The 15878-nt window shown below is 37.5% G+C and overlaps 1 protein-coding gene across 6 annotated transcripts in view; it reads left to right on the forward strand.

Moving 5' to 3' along the window:
- LOC103508249 (iron-sulfur cluster co-chaperone protein HscB, mitochondrial-like) overlaps positions 1–15878 on the forward strand; it is a 49783-nt gene that overhangs the window by 16467 nt on the left and 17438 nt on the right. For 3 of the 6 annotated variants that reach the window (XM_017443676.2, XM_017443675.2, XM_026822885.1), the window contains 3 exons: positions 2761–3096; positions 4087–4340; positions 15512–15760. In XM_017443676.2, coding sequence (XP_017299165.1) covers positions 2773–3096; positions 4087–4340; positions 15512–15650 — 717 coding nt within the window. In that variant the 5' untranslated portion in view covers positions 2761–2772 and the 3' untranslated portion in view covers positions 15651–15760. Of the gene's footprint in view, positions 1–2529; positions 3097–4086; positions 4341–13910; positions 14247–14731; positions 14986–15511; positions 15761–15878 lie in introns of those variants that run through there. The other 3 variants (XM_008472782.3, XM_026822887.1, XM_026822886.1) reach the window with 2 other exon arrangements.

Consider the following 15878-nt stretch of genomic DNA (forward strand, 5'->3'; position numbering starts at 1 on the left):
CTAACAGGTTATCCCCCGGCACGTAAACGGACAGGACGGAACAGTCCAGTCCGGGGTTCGAGTAAGGTACATCTACGATTATTTCGAAGCTCGTGACCCGGCCCGCCCCCTTGGCTTGTGGAATTCTCTTCATAATCATGGACCTTACGTCTATTATGCTGGACCTTACTGTCTTTCTAATGAATAGCAGGTTGTACAACTTGATTAGGCTATGAGCTCATGAATCAATAACGCCAGCCTAGTTAGCTTGAAAGGTAATCGCTTGGTCGCGGGTTCGATTCCCGCCCGGGGTTAACTTCAAACAGATAAAGGTTGTATTTTCCGTTCGAAATTTTCCTTCTTCTGAAGCTTGTTTCCCATCTTTTGGTGTGGTAGCGTCTGTTCTAAACCATAGGAAATCCCAAGATCCATTAATCCATAGTTTGTAGGTACCTACTGAGATTCATTGCGGTAGGTAAAAGAAGATACATATGTAGATTAGGCATACCTATCTTGTAGTTATAAATGAGCTCCTCTGGTCTCTAATTTATTACAAATAAATCATATCTCATCTGTAAGGCCAGCCACTCACTATCAGGTAGACCTGATCATGTGTCAGATCTACCTGATAGTGTGTGTGGGTGGCACACTGTGTGCTCATCAGGTATCAGGCGGACCTGACATTCGGACCTTTTCAGCCGTACCTGTCAGGTCTACCTGAATGGCTGGCCTAACAACGGAGGTCTTATCGGCCCAAAATCAAAGAGAGAAGGAGGACAAGAAAGGAGAAAGCCAGTCGTTCCCAGAACGAACTTGGGACATACATGATTTTCCCATCAGGAGAGAAATACTAGTTGTTTGGGAAACACTGGCTGAGGGTAAAAAGTTACTGTTTGGGTACTCATTGTTTGGAAACAAAGTAGGGGCGGATCAAGTTTTAGGAACCACTATCTGAGGGTCAAATGTATGTACCTACCGTGGGGAGTCATTTTTTGGAAACCGCTATTGTTATGGGTCAAAATTCTACAATGGGGGAGAGAGGAGAGATAGGTAATTGTTTGACAACCACTGGCCAAAGGGTCAAAAATGTGGGGGTCATACGAATTTATAAAAATCTACATCGCGTACCCTCCTATGTTGGAAACCGCTATTGTTATGGGTCAAAATTCTACAATGGGGAGAGAGGAGAGATAAGTAATTGTTTGACAACCACTGGCCAAAGGGTCAAAAATGTGGGGGTCATACGAATTTATAAAAATCTACATCGCGTACCCTCCTATGTAGGTAATATAGGTACTGGCTAGGTACTCTATGACTTTATACCGAGACCTCTTCAGTGTCGTACCTGTTTACCTTAGCCCGTTCCCACTTGTCGTTCGGAAAATAATCGTGTCGTAATATGTAGTGGCACCACTCATTTAAATTGCATTGCCTACAGGACATTTTGTGTCGTTCAGAAAAAAAAAGAAAAAAAAATCGTGTCGTGTGTAGTGGGAACATTCTCATTTAAATTACATTGCCTACAGGACATTCGGGAAAAAATCGGATGAAGCTCAGGCTCTAACAGGGGAATAATAATAATAGTCAGTATGTATGTACCTATAATAAAATTTATTGTACATAGGTAGCTATTACATGTATATGTATTCCTATATCGGGGTACGAGTATACCTATTTCTTACATAGTTCATAGCACCGCGGTGTTGTAGTACTTTGAATAAAAACAATCAACAACAATGTCTACACAACAATGGTAATCATATGTATTTTGTTCTTGTAGTTTTTATTATTCATAATATATTATTTACTTTCCTGTAGTTATACAAAATGTACAACTTTTATTCTACAAGTAGGTACCGCCATCTGTTACATTAATATTAATTAATACAGTATTTATCATCTCAATTTATCATTCTAAGCCGACTTGTACCCAGGTAGGTTTGTGTTTCCATTGTACCTAAGTATTGCTGCAGTAAAAATGACATACCGACACCGAAGCGAATACAATAGTCCGTCCCTTAAACCTTTTTTATTACTATTGTAACAATAAAGGAAGGACGGACTAAAAAAACCTAAGTATTGCTGCAGTAAAGAAAGAAAAAGAAAAAAAAAAAAAAAAAAACGAAAAGAAGAGGAAAAAAGGAAAGGGGAAAGCCACACGTCCCGAGAACCGAACATTATATACATCCAGGATAAAATCGCGCCAGCGGGAATCGAACCCGCGACTTAGCAGCTTTACAAGGCAGACGCGCTACCCTCCAACTCACCCAGCCTGTGGTGGGGTGGGGTTCGAAAAAGCCAGCAGAACGCGATTCCCCAAATGTCACCCATCCCGGTACCAGCCACGTGCAAAGTTGCTAATTTCAGTGATCCATCGAGAACTAGTGCGTTCAACGTGCTATCGCCACTGGCTAGGTGATCGACAATAGAGTTTTGGTGGTGTGGTAGGTGGACGCGGTTTAATGATCGTGTAGAAGGATCTTAACACAGTGTTGCCAAAGTATACCTACGTGTAAATCGATTCTCGAACTTGATAAAAAAAAAAAAAAAAGTTGAAACGTGGTTTCTTTACTTTCTTTATTTTTTGTGGCCTTTGAGGGAGTGTATTACATTTTAATAGTGACAGTATTTTAAGTAGAATAGTGTTTTGTATGTAACCAAGTCGAAATAAACTGGTGTAGGGTAGTGTACTTGTGCAATCTTTATGATAAAAGTAGGTAAACCCATGAAATATCAAGATCAAGAAAAGTTCTTTGAAACTTGGCCTTTTTGTTCTTCTAGAAACGCACATGAATGATGTTGAAAGTAAGAGGAATTGTTCAAAACCTCACTGTGAACAGCTTATTCTCCAGAATCGCAAATGCTACCCTCCAAAACCTGTGCACTGATACAGTCAAGCATACAGAACTCAAATGTTGGAAGTGTTTGAAAAATTTATCTGGCAAGAATCTATTCTGTCAATACTGTAGCTCTGTACAGAAACCTGATTCACAGGGTAACTATTATGATTTGTTTGATCTGAAGTTGACATATTTGATTAATAATGTGGATTTATCAAAGAAGTTCAAACAGCTGCAAAGCCAATTGCATCCCGACAAGTTCTCGAATAAAAATCAGGTAAGATGGTTTCATAGTTTTGAATGTTAAAAGAATAGAATATACTTTGTTTATCCTGCTGGGATAGGACTGATAAGTCCCTTTACCTTTACCCCTACAGTCTAACCAAGGTCTTATATATTTTGACATATTATGGGGAACACATATTACAATTAGAGTACATGAACACCCTGATTAATTATAATTAGGAAATGTATATTTCATTTGTTCTCAAACACATGGTCCTATCTTTAGGTGATCTTTTAAGCAAGTAACAATAGCACATTGAAGTTGAGCAATATTGCAAATGGTTGGTATCTGAATAAGTGGCCATCTGGGTAATTATGTACTGCTGGCTTTTCCCAGCCCACTCAGGCTGGCTGGTGATGTTAATCTGAGGCAGAGGTTCTCAAACTGGGAAGCATGCCCCCCTGGGGAGGCGTGGAGACAAATCAGGGGGTTGCAAGCTTTTCCTATATAAAAAAAAAATCAAATTTATACCAAAATTACCTACCAGGTACTTAGTCTCCAACTCTAGTATCTTGAGATAAGTCCCTGCCCTGCTTATTAGTCTACCCTGCTTATCATCACTGCTGTTTCACCTTATGAGGGATTCGAACCATAAACCTCCAGTTCTGAAATTCCTCCCGCGCTAACTGCTTGAGCCACTGAGGTTGGTTTGTTTTGTTATTTCATATAACCTATAAATAGGTAACCTACTTACTTGAATGTAAAAAAAATCTCAAAGCTTCAAATTCTCGTTTTGTTATTCCATAAAACCCATAGGTAAAAATAATATACCAAGGGGTTGGGTAAGGTAGGGGGGTGTGAAAAAATGAGAATATGCCCAAAGGGGGTGCCATGCAAAAAAGTTTGAGAACCACTGATCTAAGGTGATTAACTTCTTGCCTAATGATGGGTCACTGTCACTAAATACCTCAAAATTTATGCAGGAACATTGAATAAAAATAAATCCAGATACTAAAACCACACATTTTTCTTGTGTTTCAGGAAGAACAAGCAATATCGGAAACCTATTCCTCCTATTTGAACAAAGCATATTCCATTCTACAAAATCCTCTCGAGAGAGGCCTCTACCTGTTATCACTCCAGAATATTTCCATTGAAGAAGATACAAAGGGAACAGATCAGAAATTACTCATGGAGATTCTAATGTTGAATGAAGAGTTAGATGAGGCCTCAAGTGAAGAGGATTTAGAAAAGCTGCAGACAATGATACAAGCTACAATAGATGACCTAACAAAGTAAGTGCTTTTTATCTTTTTATGGGTTGTATAGGTAACTAAGTGTTAAGGTTTTTAAGTACTTAGATAATTACGTTATTAGGTACACTTTTTTAAGGAAAATTTATGGAACGCAACTAGTATAGTGTAAAATTGTTAAAGCTCTAAAAAATTGTCTATCGGTTAATTGTTAGTTGTTACTGCTCCATACTAATCACTCCCATTAATTTTAACTAACCTAGCTATAATTGATTGATTGAACCAACAATAATTATTGTTCTAATTGATCAAGCTGTAATAAAATTGTTTTAACGAATCAACCCATTAATTATTGTTCTCATTAGAAAATTGTTAAAGCTCTAAAAAATCGTCTATCGGTTAATTGTTACTGCTCCATACTAATCACTCCCATTAATTTTATCTAACCTAGCTATAATTGATTCATTGAACCAACAATAATTATTGTTCTAATTGATCAAGCTGTAATAAAATTGTTTTAACGAATCAACCCATTAATTATTGTTCTCATTAAATCTGGATCAGTATGTGATAATTGTCACATTGTCACGGCTAGAATTATTTTTAACATTGAATTCCTCAGGTTCAGAACATCCAAAGCGTTTGCCATTCTTACTACATATTTATTGTTTGGAAAGCACCAACCTAAGGCCAGCCACTCACTATCAGGTAGACCTGACGACAGGTACCTCTGATCAGGTCTACCTGATACTGTGTGTGTTCATCAGGTGTCAGGTAGACCTGACAGACGTACTTTTTCAGCCGTGCCTGTCAAGTCTAGCTGATAGTGTGTGTGCTCATCAGGTGTCAGGTATACCTGATCAGGTGTACCACTATCTACCAGATAGTGAGTGGCTGGCCTAATCACCTGTAAAATATTTGATCGTTCATTGAACGGAAGTACTGTGACTGGAGTAGGACCTGAAGGGATAGTGGGATCACTTCTGTGGGACTTGAAAGGATAGTGGGAATCATTCGATAGACCTTCAACTTACCAATTCTTTCTTACTGAGCTTACTGTCCTTCAATTGAATAATCTTTTTTTAAAAAACTATACACAATGTTGCTTAATTTTGCTGAATCATGGGGAGCTGTTAGATTTGCTAGCAACAAATTGATTTTTTGAACCACAGTGCTCCTTTTACTACCTTTAATCCTGATGGTTTAAACCTATTATCCGACCAGTTTTTTATCCAAAGTCCAGAGGCGCTTTTCATCCAACATCTGTGCCCTTTTATTTGCGAAAGCCAATTGGTTGGTTAAAGCACTACATATTTTATTTAGGTACACTTAAATATGTACCTTTTTCAATTTCAAAATGATTGGTAATTTAAAAATGTTTTAAAATGGTTTTTTACCATGATTATATTGGAATTGATTGATTGGTTGACTGACTGATTACTTAATTGATTAATTCTAATACACTCAATTGATCTTGGGTTTAGGTTTAAATGGTTAGAAAAAAAAAAACGCTCTATGTACTTAAATTTAGCTATTTTTTTCTATTACCTACCTATTTATTTCTTTGTTTGTTTCTGTTTATTTAAACCAAATAATAGAAACCAAAAAATATACCTACAGGTCCACTTTTTTTCTAACTTTAAAACCAAAAAATAATAATAAAATTAAATAAATAAATAAATTGGACGTACAAACACGGTATTTAAGTAAATCTTAAAATTTAAAAAAAAAACTTATTTTGGCACTAAAAACTGACCATTACATTATCTACTTTCCTTCCTATAGGATAAAGATAGTAAATAGGGGGATAAAACCGGGTTCCGGAGCGTTTCCGAGAATTGTTTCTGGATTCTGATTGATGGTAAATTTTGATCCGCGAGTTCTTCACGAGAACAAATCATACACTGGCCAGTATTAGATACCAGAACAACTTTACTGATACTGGGACTATAGTGACTGGCCAACAGAGAGTCAACTGTCTGTTTATTTCAAATCAAGCTTTGTCTAGATCAGCGCTGCTCAACCCGGGGGGTAATTAAGAAGGTCTCTTCCTGATCCCTTATGTGCCGCGTCCATTTTAGTTTAGGTTAGGACTATTGCACTGAACGGGGGTAATCACCGCTCCAAGGGGTGAAAATGTTATTTTCAGGAGGTCTGAAACTAGGCTCAAGTTTATTTTTGCATTGTTATCTTTGGCGAAAGCCACAGAATTTAAACCTTTTTCTCAAAGAGGTTGGAGAGGGGGACCTCAGTAAGACCGTCCCAAAATCGAAAAGAGGAGGACAAGATACGAGAGAGCCAGCCGTTCCGAGAACGAACATTATCCGTGCAGGATAAAATCCGCCCCGGTTAGGAGTCGAACCCGCGACCTAGCGCTTACAAGGCAGACGCGCTTTACTGAACCTCTAAACTGCACTTAGGATTAAGATCTGCACAAGCGCACAGAGCGAAGATATTATTATCTTCTTAGAGAAGATAGAAGATTTTTATTATTATTGATTACAATGAAATTTGCTATGATATTATGACTATTACGCTTGTTTATATTTTTATTACTTAATCAAGTTAGCTAATGTATTTTGTACCTAAATTGCGTACAATGTTTATTGCAACTTTAAATAGCACAATAAAATTGGAATGAATTAATGTAAGTTAAGTAATAAGTAGGTACTCATACAAACAAACTCTCAAGGTATGTGAAATGGGCAGATTGGTTAGGTAAGAGGTATCTTGTTGGAAAAAAAAGTCTGTCTTGTTAGAAGCGCTAGATCGAGGGTTCGATTCCCGTTGGGGGCGGACTTTATCCTAAACAGATAAGGTTCGTTCTCAGAACGGCTGGCTTTCTCCTATCCTGACCTTCTCGCTTCGCTTTCGGAACGATAAAACCTCAGCTATTGTAGTTTCCTCTATCAAACTTAAAAAAAAAAAAAAATCTGGTGTGAACATCACACGACTTTCTATTACATTTGCAGAATACGTAGGTATTTGAAAAGAAATAGAAAATAAAAAGTCCCTTTACCCCCACAGTCTAACCAAGGTCGCATATATTTTTGACATTTTATGGGGAACACATATTACAATTAGAGTACATGAACACCCCGATTAATTAGGAAATGCATATTTCATTTGTTCTCAAACACATGGTCCCATCTTCAGGTGATCTTTTAAGCAAGCAACAATAGCACATTGATGTTGAGCAATATTGCAAATGGTTGGTATCTGAATAAGTGGCCATCTGGGTAATTATGTACTGCTGGCTTTTCCCAGCCCACTCAGGCTGGCTGGTGATGTTAATCTAAGGTGGTTAACTTGTTGTCTAATGATGGGTCACTGTCACTAAATACCTCAAAATTTATGCAGGGACATTGAATAAAAATAAATCCAGATACTAAAACCACACATTTTTTTTGTGTTTCAGGAAGAACAAGCAATATCGGAAACCTATTCCTCCTATTTGAACAAAGCATATTCCATTCTACAAAATCCTCTCGAGAGAGGCCTCTACCTGTTATCACTCCAGGATATTTCCATTGAAGAAGATACAAAGGGAACAGATCAGAAATTACTCTTGGAGATTCTAATGTTGAATGAAGAGTTAGATGAGGCCTCAAGTGAAGAGGATTTAGAGAAGCTGCAGACATTGATACAAGCTACAATAGATGACCTAACAAAGTAAGTGCTTTTTATCTTTTTATGGGTTGTATAGGTAACTAAGTGTTAAGGTTTTTAGTGATACAGGTTGTACCCTCCATTTGGCAACAAGCTACCTGCCTAGGTATTCACATTAACCTAACCCAGCCCAAGGGGTGCCGAGAAATTTCACCCATCCAGATTTCAAATGAGGTAGGACTTGACTTTTACTGAGCTTACTGTCCTTCAATTGAATAATCTTTTTACTTTCATTACTAGTATAGCTCGCTATACTGTAGTAATAGAAAGTAAAAACTAGTACTTAGATAATTACGTTATTAGGTACACTTTTTTAAGGAAAATTTATGGAACGCAACTAGTATAGTGTAAAATTGTTAAAGCTCTAAAAAATTGTCTATCGGTTAATTGTTAGTTGTTACTGCTCCATACTAATCACTCCCATTAATTTTATCTAACCTAGCTATAATTGATTCATTGAACCAACAATAATTATTGTTCTAATTGATCAAGCTGTAATAAAATTGTTTTAACGAATCAACCCATTAATTATTGTTCTCATTAAATCTGGATCAGTATGTGATAATTGTCACATTGTCACGGCTAGAATTATTTCTAACATTGAATTCCTCAGGTTCAGGACATCCAAAGCGTTTGCCATTCTTACTACATATTTTATTGCTTGGAAAGCACCAACCTAAGTAGTGAAGTGTTTAGTAATAGCCTTACTCCCATCTAAGGCCAGCCACTCACTATCAGGTAGACCTGACGACAGGTACCCCTGATCAGGTCTACCTGATACTGTGTGTGTTCATCAGGTGTCAGGTAGACCTGACAGACGTACTTTTTCAGCTGTCAAGTCTAGCTGATAGTGTGTGTGCTCATCAGATGTCAGGTATACCTGATCAGGTGTACCTGTCAGGTCTACCAGATAGTGAGTGGCTGGCCTAATCACCTGTAAAATATTTGATCGTTCATTGAACGGAAGTGGGACCTGAAGGGATAGTGGGATCACTTCTGTGGGACTTGAAAGGATAGTGGGAATCATTCGATAGACCTTCAACTTACCAATTCTTTCAATTCGATTGGACAATTTCTATTGCTGCCATGGCTCCTTTTACTACCTTTAATCCTGATGGTTTAAACCTATTATCTGAGCAGTTTTTATCCAAAGTCCAGAGGCGCTTTTCATCCAACATCTGTGCCCTTTTATTTGCGAAAGCCAATTGGTTGGTTAAAGCACTACATATTTTATTTACACTTAAATATGTACCTTTTTCAATTTCAAAATGATTGGTAATTTAAAAAGGTTTTAAAATGGCTTGTTAACATGTTTATATTGGATTTGATTGATTGGTTGATTGTTGATTTATTGATTGGTTGACTGACTGATTACTTAATTGATTAATTCTAATACACTCAATTGATCTTGGGTTTAGGTTTAAATGGTTAGAAAAAAGAGTAACTTTTTTTTAGGAACAGATAGAAGGTTTGATAGTCAGAACTGTAACTGCTTAAGTCCTATTGTCCAGAAAGTGAAGAGAGAAGGAAGACAGTTTAGGAGATCACCCATCCGGATACCAGCCACGTGCAAAGTTGCTTAACTTCAGTGATCCATCGAGAACTAGTGCGTTCAACGTGCTATCGCCACTGGCTAGGTGATCAAAAGAGTTTGGTGGTGTGTAGTGTGGACGCGGGTTAATGATCGTGTAGAAGGATCTTAACACAGTGTTGCCAAGTATACCTACGTGTAAATTGACAACGTTGTGAAATGGAGGCGCTAAATTTCAAAAATTTTCATTATCTCGATTCTCGAACTTGATAAAAAAAAAAAAAAAAAGTTGAAACGTGGTTTCTTTACTTTCTTTATTTTTTGTGGCCTTTGAGGGAGTGTATTACATTTTAATAGTGACAGTATTTTAAGTAGAATAGTGTTTTGTATGTAACCAAGTCGAAATAAACTGGTGTAGGGTAGTGTACTTGTGCAATCTTTATGATAAAAGTAGGTAAACCCATGAAATATCAAGATCAAGAAAAGTTCTTTGAAACTAACTTGGCCTTTTTGTTCTTCTAGAAACGCACATGAATGATGTTGAAAGTAAGAGGAATTGTTCAAAACCTCACTGTGAACAGCTTATTCTCCAGAATCGCAAATGCTACCCTCCAAAACCTGTGCACTGATACAGTCAAGCATACAGAACTCAAATGTTATAGGTATCACACACAAAAAGCCCGCTCTGAGGCTGAGGTGTAGGGGTAAACAGCCCTAAAAGTTGAGCTAACCCTTTCACCCCGACTTATTTTAGGACCAAAATCTTTCATTTCTTCTGATCAGGTATTATTATTTGGGCTATAAATAAGGCCTCTACAAAGTTCCATGTCCTCCTAGGTCTCCTTGGACTACTGAACAAAAATCGATCTGGAGACAAAACCAGACAAGTTAGCCAAGTGAATTTTACTGATGCCTTAGATCACAAAAGAAACGTTTGAAAAACACTGAGAACGCAATTTTTCTATAGGTCTGGGATGATACATATATCCCACTTTTAAAAATAATGATTCTGAGGGACGTATTGTCCCTTTAGGAGTGAAAGGGTTAAGGTTATACGAATCTAGGATCTGAATCATTGATTAGATTACTGGAAAGAGTAATTCTTTTTTACAACTCATTCAATCTTTACAAATATCTAATTTGACGTACAAACACGGTATTTAAGTAAATCTTAAAATTTAAAAAAAAAACTTATTTTGGCACTAAAAACTGACCATTACATTATCTACTTTCCTTCCTATAGGATAAAGATAGTAAATAGGGGGATAAAACCGGGTTCCGGAGCGTTTCCGAGAATTGTTTCTGGATTCTGATTGATGGTAAATTTTGATCCGCGAGTTCTTCACGAGAACAAATCATACACTGGCCAGTATTAGATACCAGAACAACTTTACTGATACTGGGACTATAGTGACTGGCCAACAGAGAGTCAACTGTCTGTTTATTTCAAATCAAGCTTTGTCTAGATCAGCGCTGCTCAACCCGGGGGGTAATTAAGAAGGTCTCTTCCTGATCCCTTATGTGCCGCGTCCATTTTAGTTTAGGTTAGGACTATTGCACTGAACGGGGGTAATCACCGCTCCAAGGGGTGAAAATGTTATTTTCAGGAGGTCTGAAACTAGGCTCAAGTTTATTTTTGCATTGTTATCTTTGGCGAAAGCCACAGAATTTAAACCTTTTTCTCAAAGAGGTTGGAGAGGGGGACCTCAGTAAGACCGTCCCAAAATCGAAAAGAGGAGGACAAGATACGAGAGAGCCAGCCGTTCCGAGAACGAACATTATCCGTGCAGGATAAAATCCGCCCCGGTTAGGAGTCGAACCCGCGACCTAGCGCGTACAAGGGCGGTCTCTTCCTGATCCCTTACCTACCTATGTGCCGTGTCCATTTTAGTTTAGGACTATTGCACTGAACGGGGGTAATTACCGCTCCAAGGGGTGAAAATGTTATTTTCAGGAGGGCTGAAACTAGGCTCAAGTTTATTTTTGCATTGTTATCTTTGGCGAAAGCCACAGAATTTCAACCCTTTTCTCAAAGAGGTTGGAGAGGAGGACCTCGGTAAGACCGTCCCAAAATCGATAAGAGGAAGACAGGATACGAGAAAGCCAGCCGTTCCGAGAACGAACATTATCCGTGCAGGATAAAATCCGCCCCGGTTAGGAGTCGAACCCGCGACCTAGCGCTTACAAGGAGTTTAGGAGAAAGCCAGCCGTTCCGAGAACGAACATTATCCCATTAGGATAAAATTCGCCCCAGGTGGGAATCGAACCCGCAGTCTAACGCTATTAAGACAGACGCGCTACCCACCAAGCTAACGAGACTGGCGAACCCAAAACTTGGTCATGGCCAGGTCAAAATAAAAATTTTATTGTCTTTGTAATTTCCCAAGAGTGGTACAAGGCAGACGCGCTTTATTGAACCTCAACTGCACTTGGGATTAAGATCTGCACAAGCGCACAGAGCGAAGATATTATTATCTTCTTAGAGAAGATAGAAGATTTTTATTATTATTGATTACAATGGAAGAGTGACTTTAGATGCAAAGAATGACTGGACGTAAAAAACAAAACTTTTTTTTATAGGTAGGTATCGCTTGTCACTTGAGAGACTTTTTGTTGTAGTTGGTAGTGGTGGTGTTTTTTTTTTTTCCTCAGAGGAACGATGTTATGAACTATTTACCCTACCTATTTCAAAAATAGGTACTTATCTACAATGTTTTTTGCTCATACCATAGCTAGATACCTATAGCCTATACCTAAGTCTGTAGTATGTACCAGGTACCTATAATAAAATTTATTGTACATAGGTAGCTATTACATGTATGTATTCCTCTAGCGGGGTACGAGTATATCTATTTCTTACATAGTTACATAGCACCGCGGTGTTGTAGTACTTTGAACAAAAACAATCAACAACAATATCTACACAACAATGGTAATCATAATATATGTGTTTTGTTCTTGTAGTTTTTATTATTCATAATATTATTTACTTTCCTGTAGTTATACAAAAAATGTACAACTCTTATCCTATAAGTAGGTACCGCCATCTGTTAAATTAATATTAATTAATACAGTATTTATCATCTCAATTTATCATTCTAAGCAGACTTGTACCCAGGTTAGGTTTGTGTTTCCATTGTACCTAAGTATTGCTGCAGTAAAAATGACATACAGACACCGAAGCTAATACAATAGTCCGTCCCTTATACCTTTTTTTATTGCTATTGTAATAATAAAGGATTGCTGCAGTAAAGAAAAGAAAAAAAAAACGAAGAGAAGAAGGAAGACAGGATAGGAGAAAGCCAGCCGTTCCGAGAACGAACATTATACCATCAGGATAAAATCCGCCCCGAGCGGGAATCGAACGCGCAACGTTGCTTCAGTGATCCATTGGGGACTGGTGCATTTGACATGCTATCGCTACTGGAGCTGGCTTCTTGGATTTTTTCAATGTGTTAAGTTCTTAATGCTTGTCACACATATCGTCTCCCATTGACGTCACTACACTTTATACAAATCCAATGGAGACGACGCGCTTCCTTGACTTTCTCTTATTATCAACTTACCAAATTAGGAAGTTACTTATATGTAAAATTTAGGCATCTACTTGGCTACTTTTTACCATGATACTAATGTACCTACATAGTACATACCTACTTAATTTGCTATGATATTATGACTATTACGCTTGTTTAAAGTATTTTTTATTACTTAATCAAGTTAGCTAATGTATTTTGTACCTAAATTGCGTACAATGTTTATTACAACTTTAAATAGCACAATAAAATTGGAATGAATTAATGTAAGTTAAGTAATAAGTAGGTACTCATACAAACATACCCTCCAACTATTCTACCTCACCCAGCCTGGGTGGGGTGGGGTTCGAAAAAGCCAGCAGAACGCGATTCCCCAAATGGTCACCCATCCGGATACCAGCCACATGCAACGTTGCTTAATTTCAGTGATCCATCGAGAACTAGTGCATTCAACGTGCTATCGCCACTGGCTAGGTGATAGACGATAGAGTTTGGTGGTGTGTAGTGTGGACGCGGGTTAATGATCGTGTAGAAAGATCTTAACGCAGTGTTGCCAAGTATACCTACGTGTAAATCTGACAACGTTGTGAAATGGAGGCGCTAAATTTCAAAAAAATTCATTATCTCGAACTTGATAAAAAAAAAAAGTTAAAACGTGGTTTCTTTCATAAACTTGGTTTATTTTTTGTGGGCTTTGAGGGAGTGTAATACATTTAATAGTGACAATACAAGTAGAATAGTGTTTTGTATATGTAACCAAGTCGAAATAAACTGGTGTAGGGTAGTGTACTTGTGCAATCTTTATGATAAAAGTAAACCCATGAAATATCAAGATCAAGAAAAGTTCTTTGAAACTTGGCCTTTTTGTTCTTCTAGAAACGCACATGAATGATGTTGAGAGTGAGAGGAATTGTTCAAAACCTTACTGTGAACAGCTTATTCTCCAGAATCGCAAATGCTACCCTCCAAAACCTGTGCACTGATACAGTCAAGCATACAGAACTCAAATGTTGGAAGTGTTTGAAAAATTTATCTGGCAAGAATCTATTCTGTCAATACTGTAGCTCTGTACAGAAACCTGATTCACAGAGTAACTATTATGATTTGTTTGATCTGAAGTTGACATATTTGATTAATAATGTGGATTTATCAAAGAAGTTCAAACAGCTGCAAAGCCAATTGCATCCCGACAAGTTCTCGAATAAAAATCAGGTAAGATGGTTTCATAGTTTTGAATGTTAAAAGAATAGAATATACTTTGTTTATCCTGCTGGGATAGGACTGAAAAGTCCCTTTACCCCCACAGTCTAACCAAGGTCGCATATATTTTTGACATTTTATGGGGAACACATATTACAATTAGAGTACATGAACACCCCGATTAATTAGGAAATGCATATTTCATTTGTTCTCAAACACATGGTCCCATCTTCAGGTGATCTTTTAAGCAAGCAACAATAGCACATTGATGTTGAGCAATATTGCAAATGGTTGGTATCTGAATAAGTGGCCATCTGGGTAATTATGTACTGCTGGCTTTTCCCAGCCCACTCAGGCTGGCTGGTGATGTTAATCTAAGGTGGTTAACTTGTTGTCTAATGATGGGTCACTGTCACTAAATACCTCAAAATTTATGCAGGAACATTGAATAAAAATAAATCCAGATACTAAAACCACACATTTTTCTTGTGTTTCAGGAAGAACAAGCAATATCGGAAACCTATTCCTCCTATTTGAACAAAGCATATTCCATTCTACAAAATCCTCTCGAGAGAGGCCTCTACCTGTTATCACTCCAGAATATTTCCATTGAAGAAGATACAAAGGGAACAGATCAGAAATTACTCATGGAGATTCTAATGTTGAATGAAGAGTTAGATGAGGCCTCAAGTGAAGAGGATTTAGAGAAGCTGCAGACATTGATACAAGCTACAATAGATGACCTAACAAAGTAAGTGCTTTTTATCTTTTTATGGGTTGTATAGGTAACTAAGTGTTAAGGTTTTTAGTGATACAGGTTGTACCCTCCATTTGGCAACAAGCTACCTGCCTAGGTATTCACATTAACCTAACCCAGCCCAAGGGGTGCCGAGAAATTTCACCCATCCAGATTTCAAATGAGGTAGGACTTGACTTTTACTGAGCTTACTGTCCTTCAATTGAATAATCTTTTTAAAAAAACTATACACAATGTTGCTTAATTTTGCTGAATCATGGGGAGCTGTTAGATTTGCTAGCAACAAATTGATTTTTTGAACCACAGTAAATTAAAAAAAAAAGAAGTTATCTTGCAGTATTATTATAAAAAAAAGCTTTCCACCATCAAAAGTAACACCTTTGTTCCTTTTCCCCCACAGAAACGTCAATGCCAGTTTTGAGCAGAAGGACTGAAAAAAAAAGAAGTTATCTTGCAGTATTATCATAAAAAAAAGCTTTCCACCATCAAAAGTAACACCTTTGTTCCTTTTCCCCCACAGAAACGTCAATGCCAGTTTTGAGCAGAAGGACTTCAATCAAGCCAAGGACCTACTGATCAGAATGAAGTATTTCACAACCTTGGTCAGCAAAGTCCGAGACAAGAAGAACCAACTGGAACTTGACAAGCATTCAAAGTGAATATTGTACCAGTTGCATGGTGAACTGTATTAGTAAAGATTCAGTTGGAATAAGGAGTGTGTTCCAAGTTAGATTTGTGAAGTCTGTTCCATGTCATCAAGGACAACAAAGTAAGTACCTTGTTCATAAGAGTAAACTATAACAATCCCAGCCAAAGTATGGAATTTTGCCTCAATATTATTTGAGAACTAATAGTACCTAACCGTGTAATTTGGGGTTAAGATTAAG

The sequence above is a fragment of the Diaphorina citri genome, unplaced genomic scaffold (assembly GCF_000475195.1).
Source record: "Diaphorina citri unplaced genomic scaffold, Diaci psyllid genome assembly version 1.1 scaffold380, whole genome shotgun sequence".
Taxonomy (NCBI): domain Eukaryota; kingdom Metazoa; phylum Arthropoda; class Insecta; order Hemiptera; family Psyllidae; genus Diaphorina; species Diaphorina citri.